The sequence below is a fragment of the Sceloporus undulatus genome, chromosome 3 (assembly GCF_019175285.1).
Source record: "Sceloporus undulatus isolate JIND9_A2432 ecotype Alabama chromosome 3, SceUnd_v1.1, whole genome shotgun sequence".
Lineage (NCBI taxonomy): Eukaryota > Metazoa > Chordata > Lepidosauria > Squamata > Phrynosomatidae > Sceloporus > Sceloporus undulatus.
This window is the reverse complement of record NC_056524.1, coordinates 17,624,779-17,633,996: the sequence shown is the minus strand read 5'-3', so window position 1 is coordinate 17,633,996 and position 9,218 is coordinate 17,624,779. Positions and strand designations below refer to the sequence as shown.

At 39.1% G+C, this 9,218-nt stretch overlaps 1 protein-coding gene across 6 annotated transcripts in view; it reads right to left on the bottom strand.

Annotated features, from left to right (window-relative positions):
- Positions 1-1,829: 1,829 nt before the first annotated feature.
- The window catches only part of CEP295 (centrosomal protein 295), a 64,870-nt gene continuing 57,481 nt past the window's right edge, over positions 1,830-9,218 (bottom strand). For 5 of the 6 annotated variants that reach the window (XM_042458367.1, XM_042458366.1, XM_042458369.1 and 2 more), the window contains 8 exons: positions 8,684-8,828; positions 7,410-8,065; positions 5,924-6,100; positions 5,345-5,462; positions 3,926-4,105; positions 3,434-3,533; positions 3,136-3,235; positions 1,830-2,135 (listed from right to left, as the gene is read on the bottom strand). In XM_042458367.1, coding sequence (XP_042314301.1) covers positions 2,082-2,135; positions 3,136-3,235; positions 3,434-3,533; positions 3,926-4,105; positions 5,345-5,462; positions 5,924-6,100; positions 7,410-8,065; positions 8,684-8,828 — 1,530 coding nt within the window. In that variant the 3' untranslated portion in view covers positions 1,830-2,081. The remainder of the gene's footprint in view (positions 2,136-3,135; positions 3,236-3,433; positions 3,534-3,925; positions 4,106-5,344; positions 5,463-5,923; positions 6,101-7,409; positions 8,066-8,683; positions 8,829-9,218) is intronic. The other variant, XM_042458368.1, reaches the window with a different exon arrangement.

Here is a 9,218-nt window from a genome sequence, read left to right as displayed (position 1 = left end):
AAAATAGTTTAAGAACATGTCTAAATTGCTAATCATACTGTAGGGTCAACATGGAATCTTCTGCCCATTATTGCCTGATATTACTCTCTACTTTGTTGATGTTGTTTGTGTGCCTTTTATTTCTGACTTCCTAAGGTGAACCTATTATGGGTTTTTCTTGGCATGATCCAACTGATTCAGTGTGTTTCTTGACCAAGCTGGGAATTGAACCCTGATCTCCAGAGTTGTAATCCAACACTCAAACTACTAAACTGTGCAGCACATACTACTGCCACTAACAGTAATTTTTTGGCAATAAGTTTAGGAAGTAAAAACCATCTAGAGCAAGGGAAACTTATAATGCTCAACCCTACCTCCCCATTGGCAGGAGTTTATGGAGTTCACGGGCTATTTAAAAAATAATTTTACTTACGGTTCTGATTTTTACCCAGTGGTGCCGATCTATCTTTGCCCTTCCTCCTGGCAAAAGATGTTGCATCAGTTTTGGTTTTACCATAGCTAGGTTCACCTAGAGGACCTCGGTTTTCCCTTGCCCTGATCTGGAGCGATTGCTATTACACATTACTGCTATAGCAGAAATTTTATTGGTGGTAAAGGATCCAGCACCTTCTAGCTCCAAACAAATTCCACCCAGGCTGGATAGGAGTAGCCCTTGTATGAACTGCCCTCAAGGACTATATAGTACAGATGCAAACTCAAAAGTGGCAAAGTGAATGCAAATAATATTCAACAAAGCCAGTAGTACAAATTAACACTTTCACACTACTGGACAACTGTTAACAACTTGGCAGACATCTCTTACCCAAATGCAGAGTGGCACATTCTTGTTGATGTCCAGGGCTTATGCATGTACATTCATGGTGATTGCTGACAACCCCATCCCACCCACCCCCAGCAAGCCACTACAGCAGAGCCCTATTATCCATGGGCTTTCCATCTGTGGATTTAAGCATCTGCAGATGGCAAGTCCTGTTGTCCCCAATAGTGTGTGGTGCAGCCGCACATGTCACCATTGCCATTAGGGACTACTTGAGGTTCCATGTTTTGGGGGGGAGTGGTTTGGAATGGATCTCTTGCACAAGGTCCAACTACTTTCATCCCAAACAGGTGTTGATGGGTTCTGCCCTCTAAATGTAATTAGTACAGGTTTAGCTTTTGCACACATTCAAGTGATATATATTGTGTCCTTTACATTTGCATTGACAAGCTTAAAAACCCTGGGTTCCATCATTTGACAGTCCCTCAGCCATGAGACTTCCTGTACCTCTCCTGTCATTAAAGTGGACAGTAGGGAGGTTCTGGATCAACAACCAGAGGCCTGAACTTTGGCCATTCATGCACTAGACCAATGTAAGACTGCAGACACAGAATGCCATGGTTTAAAAATTGTGGAACCACAGAGTTTGAAGGGACTGCAGTGGCCATCCAGGAATATACAACAATGTATTTACCCACTGTCAACCTAAGAATTATATATAGCTGAAGCAGTCTGAGGTTGCTGTTATGTGTCTCAAAGTCATTTTTTACTTATGGTGATCCTAAGGTTAACCTATCAGAATTTTCGTGGCAAGTTCCTACAGAGGGGATTTGCCATCCTCTCAGTGTGTGTGACTTTCCCAAGGATATGGCCAAGCAGGTATATGAACCCTAATCTCCATAATCCTAGTCCAGCACTCAAACTTTTACACCATGAACAACTGACAAAATTGCTCCTGTCCCAGTTTCAGTCATGGCAGCCTTCACATCTGGAAAAAGAGATAATTGGATTTGGTCATAGCTGCAAGACAATTTTGCCTTTGAACACTTTGCCAATAAAACAAGCTACACTCTTGCAAATCAAGGTCAATTTTATTATACATAACTACAATATGAATATAAAAGTGTTTGAGAGGTTTTTAAAAATATATAAAATATATATAAACTCTGAGGTTAAAAAACATGATTAAAGAGACCAGTCTGTCTAGTTTATACTGCATTGTATTTTGCAAATTAAACATGAAACCATGATACATCATCACAAGGGGATCTTTTTTACACATTTTTTTCCTGCTTGTACACCTTTTCCACGCACAAGAAGTCTGCTAAATGCCAGTTTTTCCATTGGCTTTTCTTGCTCTTAGTTTTTCCAGTGTTCTCTGGAGGAGAGAGTAAACAAAGGAGAGACGTGTCAATATTAGCACCGAGGAAGCCTATCCCACATTGGCTACAATCTTGCATGGGCCAGCTTAGCATGATAGTTACACAATTAGAACTACACTATGCTGTTACCACCACTGAAGTCTCCGTTGCACAGCCATTCTATTCCATACCTGGAGGAGAACAAGGGGGTTATTAGAAGCTAGAAAATGATTACATCAGCAGCTAAGACTTCCAAAGGACCTCTGCAGGTGACATAATAGCTTCAAATTTGTTGATGGGTACTTGGCAAGATACCTCTGAGATTCTCCCTTCACCAGACATGGAATGGCTGTGCGTGTTTGGGATGCACTTAGCAGTTGTGAGGCAGGTCGGAGGTAGGTGGGGAAAGATTAGAGGAAATACCTTTGAAGCAACCCTAACTAGACATAAGCAGGCATTTGTTGTTGTGTGTCTTCAAGTTGTTTCTGACTTCTGGCAACCCTGTCATGAGAGTTTTCTTCCTCTGTTCAGAGGAGGCTTGCCACTGCCTTCCTCTGAGACTGAGAGCATGTGATGGCATAAGGTTAACCTATGCCTACATGAACCACTGGCAGGATGCCAGACGTTATCTCCAAAGGGAGAAAGTGTAAACGGGGCAAAGCAGGCACCCTGCCTAAACACTAGCTGCAACACTATTCCTGTGGCTTCGATGCATGGGACATTTCCCCACCTGGCATGTGTGTGGCACAACTAATTTCCTAACTAAGCAGCTAGTTACTAGGATGCCCCCACGGCACATGCTTTGGGGAGGAAATGTAAACAGCAAAACTAGTTCTCTGGGGCAAGATGGATTGGCTAACCTAGAGAATCACCTGGCTCCTCACAAGAATACAGTTTCCCACTCTTGGTCTAAACTCCACCAATCTTCATTTCACTTGGAAAACTGAGTATACATCTGCTGCAAAGTTACTTTTGATATGAGGGGAACTAATGGGGGACGTGGGATGAGGATCACACCTTATGAAATTCCTTTGCTCTTTCCCGATTTTTGGCATAATTTTCTTGTCTTGCTCTCTGCTCCTTCCTGATTTTCACTTCGGATAGATTATTATATAATCTGCCAAAAAAAGAAAAAGGGCTTGTATATTCCCAGTAACTTGTGCAAAAGATGATACTGGCTGACAAGTAAAACAGCAGGTTAAATTCTATGTTTGTTAACAGCAACACAAATACTGGAATTTTTCTACAAGACTGAATTACAATTTTAGTCACGCTCCTCCAACCCCTACCCTCCAGCTGACGGATTGCACAGTACCTTGAAGTGCGCTGATGCATCTGGATTTCTACTGATCGCCGGTCTTCAGCAGTGCACACTTTTACTGCTTCCACTTTCTTGAGATAGCTAACAGTTGAACCTTGGATTTAACCAGAGCACATTAAATATAACTTGGTCTATGAGGATCAGACTGAACAGGACTTCACAAGGTAACCACATATTTAATTTCTATCCAACTGTACACAAACAGAATGAGTTTACACCAAGAGATTCTACTTCTACAATTCATATATTAGTAATGGCACACTAAATGTTTGTATGAAACAGAGATACATATTAATGACAGAAATATTTGGATTTTAACTCATATAGTTCTTGCGGATTCTGGGGAAAATATCCTTTATAAAGCATTTCTAAGAAATTCAGTAATTGTAAAGAAAACACAACTACTATGAACAGAAAACATTTCAGTTTATTGCATGCTGTTTCATTTCCCCCTCCTCATGCCATGAACTGATTGCTAAAAGTTACCAGAAGGTGGAAACTTCTCTTTTGGTTTTTGAAGCTGTGCTTTTTTCTGTTGAGATGCTTTAGTCTGAGGTTTTTCAGAACTTCGTTCTTTTCTTTTAAGATTCTCCACTCTCTTAGAGGATCTCTCGATGAAATCTTTCTTCCGCTTCAAAAATGATTCTTGCAAACTTGTATGGGCCACTGTAGCAAGAGAGCAAGATATAATTTATTCCTGGGAAAAAAAACCCTGAAATAACTTTGAATATAATCTTTAATTTTTAAAAAACCCACAACAATAGGTGTATACATTTCAGAAACTGGAAATGCAATCTAGCATTCAGTATTGTAGTTATGAATTTGCACCCTAACATTACAGATCTACAACTGCTCTAAATTCAGTAATCAGTAAATCTGTGTAAATGTCACTCCAGCCCACTTTAACAGCAAGCATCTGGACCAGACAAAGGGAGCATGTTAAGTTTCCAATCAGGGTGCAAGAAGCATGATATTTCCACTCCACTCCCACCAGTGTGCGAGGCTATAACTATGAGAAGTGGGAGCCCTGTTAGAAGTGGTTTTCCCAGCACTGCTTCCAGTTGCGGTATAATGATAAAATATCTGCCACTGACAATCAGCAGCAAATTACAGTCAGATGTGGCAACAGTGCAATGGACTAGCCAAGTCAATTACCTTGCCATTTACACAGTACAACTGACTAACACAGTCAATTATCTTGTCAGTTACCAGTCAAGATAAGATTGGCTTTGCAAGCAATTTTAAAAGTTTCTCCAGTAATTGGAATGGGAGCCCTTTATTTCCTTGTTAACTTGAACAGGAAATCTTTAATTTACTGTTTCTGCTGTTATTGCTCACCATTTGTGCTTTTCTACTACAGTTAACTTATAATGTTCATAATAAAATAAACATATTAATTGGTTTTTAAAAAACATTTATTGTCTACTAAAAAATCTACTTAGCTCTGCCCACTTATTCTTAGGTTGCCTCCCATGCATTCCCTGAGCAGTTGGCCAATGAAAAAAAATGGCCCCCAACTCTTTTTAAGTTATCCACTTCTGCTGTGCACAGAACACTTTACTTAAAATAATAGTAAAAGATGGCAATAAAGGGATAAACCTTTGTAGCTTTCTGGTCTGTACATTACCTACCAGATCATGGAAAGGTGATTTTTTTTGGACTACAACCCCCCCCCAAATCTCTCAGCATGCATGACCTTGGGATATACTGGCAGGGAAATGCTGGGGATTGTAGTCCAAGAAAGTAATTTTTCCAAAGGATGACCTAACACAATACTATTGTGCTAATACTGGTAGCAAGGTCTCTCGTCATTTTGTTTGAGCTTAGAGGTTTTTGAACCAATTGTCAGTATAAGTAGACTCTGTTTTAGTACTTGTACTTTTCTTGAAGTTATTGCATATGTACCTTCTGATTTGTTTTTTCGATCACAGTCCTCTTGGGAGCTTTGAATTACTGATGGCTGATCATTCTGGGTGGAAATAGAATCATCCACTTCTGAACGTAAAGGTAAAAATCTTCCACTCTGTTAAAATAATAGAGTAAAATAACTAATAATTTGTTTGGAGTCTGCTTTCCAGCAGCCAGAAAATACAGTCCCATAAGTGAGGGATCTGTGTGCCAGTCAGATCTCTCTTCCCTCCAGGTGCAGCTGAAGTCTTGAATGCACCTCTACTTTCCCACACATCCACATTGCATTTGCAGAATTCTGTAGTTTGTTTTGGCACCAGAGCTCTCTAAGAGAGAAAGCTAAATGTCTCACAAAGCTACAGTTCCCAGAATTCCACTGCAGTTAAATTGGTATCAATCTAGATAATTTTTGCAGTGCATAAGCAGCCCTTGTTAAAACGCCCCCCAAAAGTCTGCAGATTCAAAGCAATGCTGCAAGTTAAAAATTTTCAATTTATCACTTTTTGTAAATTAGTGAATAATCTGGGCAGCATAAAATGGGTCTAATTCCCAATGTTTTCCCCAAAAGGTTTTTACCTCAGGAGAGCTTTTAATGGCAAAATGGTCACTGTTCGGCAGGTTTTCACTTTTCTCCTTTCCACTTTCCGTTTGGATACAGAGTTCCAAGTCTGATTCTACTGCAGTGCTGTTGTCAGTGGAGCTTATTAAAGTCAATTCGGATTCTTCCATAATGCCTCTCCCTGTAAGTTTTTCCTATAGAATATATTACATCAGCATAAATACATACAGTTGGTATTTCCAGCAAATGCAGCATTTGTTCATCCGTCAGTTCAAAGTACAGGTACAGTGGACCCTCCGCATTCGCTGTGGTTAGGGGCACAGGACCCCTGTGAAAGTGGAAAAACTGCAAATAAAAAAAGACCACTATTTTTTTCCTACCTGAGAGAGCACCTCTCTGGGAATCTCTAGGTTCTCCAGTGCAACTCTATGGTCAACATCTGAAGGAAGCTGAACACAGAATTGCACCGGAGGACTTACAAATACCCAGAGAATTGTTCTCTCTAGGAATTTCTAGGTCTTCCAACATGACTTCTGGCAGACTGACCATATATTTATGCTGGAGGACCTAGAGATTCCTAGAGAGAACAAATTAACCAAATATGTAAATAATCAAATCCACAAAAGTGAAGCGATGACTGTAGTACTATTCCCAATAAAAGCAAGCAAAGGTCTTATCACAAATTAGGCCCTGCAAGGGCCCTACTATGAAGTGAGTCTAGGTTGGCAGGAGCATGAGACATGTCCATAGCTGTGGCAACACTCCAACTGTGGAAAGACCTAATATGGATACACATGACAAATATTATTTACAAAAACATTGCAAATACAATCACTGTTGCAGCATAAAACACTGTGCAGTATCATATTTGCATCCATATCTGTTTAAACCTTTAAATGTTTTTTAAAAACATATTTAAGTTTAGGTTAGTAGAAATGAACATTTAGAAATTAACATTTTAAAATGTTAGTAAGCCACCTTTAGGAACTGTGTTGCCCAGTGTTTCTCAAATAGTGGGGCAGGACCCCTGGTTGTTCTATGTTCGGCAGCCGTGATCTTTCTTCCTCCTCTTCCTAATTATTTTTACGTGTAAAACTTAACCATACATTGAGTTAAATATTGAATTTACTTAAATACAACTGTTTTAACTTGAATGGTGTTATTTCCTTGTAAAATGTTATAATATGAATATACTGTTCACGAATGTGCAGATGAAAATATGCACACTAAAGTATTTTTATTCATATACAGTACTACGTTGAGTGGATTTATTTATTTATTTTGCAATGTCCACATGTGGATGGAAAGTGGGAGTCCCAAGGGTAAAACGTTTGAGTACAACTGGTGCTGCCCATTTGTGATCCAGTTCAACACCTTCCTTTCACCAATACAGTGAAAATGGCATGATTTAAAGAGTTTCAGAGTAAAATGGTTTATAAGATACACACAAAAAAAGATCTTAACAGCTTAATCCCTAACATGCAACTTATTTAGTTTACTCACCCAGACTGGTATGTTGCTTTGTGACAAAAAGGAATCTGAGCTTTTAACTTGCCCAGCACAATGATATCGTTGTTGAAACATGTCAGACTCACTCTGTAGTCCAGAATTTTGCACAGGACTGAGTGAGAGTTTTGAATTCATTTCTTGAGCCAAGCTCAGCATATCTGTTTTTAGTGAACTCTGCTCTTCAACAGTATGTAGAGTACACTGAGAGAGATTAATTTCCACATTTTCATTCATAATTACATTTTCAATATTAGTCTCATTTTCTCTCTCAATAAATGTAGAGGTCAGTTCAACAAAACACATGCTCTCCTCTCTAGCACACATGTCCTCTTTCAGTGACTCTGTCCTTCCAATAGTATTTTTCACTGTAGCAGGATCTGGAATCAGCTGATAAAATGAGTGTCCATCTTCAACTGGACTCAGACTGCGAAAATTTTCAATGGAAGAATGAAGGTCGATATTTTTTTCATTGCCTTCCAGTTCTTCGTACTGTACACTCTCAGGTGAAGTATACATACGATGTTCAATTGATTTTCTGATTTCAAGAGTGTGTTCAGGGATAAGGACAAAGGCCCTAGGATTATCAGCACTTTGCATAAGTGGGGTCAAAGCAGAATCCATGTGCAGCTGTTCAGACGATTCCTCAGCACCTGGTTGAAAATGGAGAATTTTTTATTTATATGCTTAACCTTGGATCAATACAGTAGTATGTTTCAGTTGAGAAGGGAGACTGATGTCAACTTCTATACCGAAATATATGATACAGCCTTAGAGCAATCAGATTGTATACATTTAGCCAAGTGGCTCTTTAGGTTCTCAAGCAAAAGTTTCTACTTGCTACCTTTAACTATCAATTCAATGGTGACAGTTTGCATGCCAGAGTTTACACTTCACATAGCATGTATTCTGCCACTAAGAACACACTACACAGATGCTTGATTTGTCAGGCAGTGTCTGTAAATCCCAGATGGAAATACTAAGGAAACGATGATGCGTAAGACAGAAAGTCCATACAACAAACAACTAGTTTGTAATCAACTTTTTATTCTAACATTCTAAAAAACATTTGTTGCAGTTTTATTTTTTCAGCCTGACTTGCCAAGAAAAAGAATTACCAGAGTTTTGGAAGATCACAGCCTAACTGAGATTTCGAATCCAATCTTAAAAGATGATTAGAAATAAGCCTGTTCCTATATCAAGAACTCCATGTATGATAGGAAAGGGAGCAATCAGAGCAAATTTTCTCACTCTGAACAATCATCAGTTACCTTGCATTTTCTCTTTCAGCTCTTCATCAGTCTGATCTGTTGGCAGAGTATTACTTAGTTTTCCTGTGCTAAGAAATGAAAAACTGTTGCTCCTCTCCTCCAGATTGGAAGCTGTTAATTCATGACTCTTGGATAAATCTGAACTCTAAGGACAGAAAAATGCATATGAAATGGAGAAAATTCCTATGCTCTATGAAAACATTAGTATCAGACATTCTGATTTTATCTTCAGAAATTATTTTTGTTTCTAAGGCAAAGTACCCCAAAGTAACCAATAACCTAGTTACATTATTTTCAATCTAGTTCCTCAAGTGTGGAATCTTACATGGCTGTATAGCAACATCAAGCCTAAGAGGCCATAAATCCTGTTAGCAGAGGACATCAGACAAAGGACACTCTGGAAATGTTCCCTTTTTGCCTTTCCCTATAGTTGTTTTACTGCTGCCTTTTATAGTTTTCTCTTTGTATATGACTCTAGTCTTAAAGCTCAACAACAGCACCAACTGACGAGCCTAAGATGAATCATCAGCAGGCC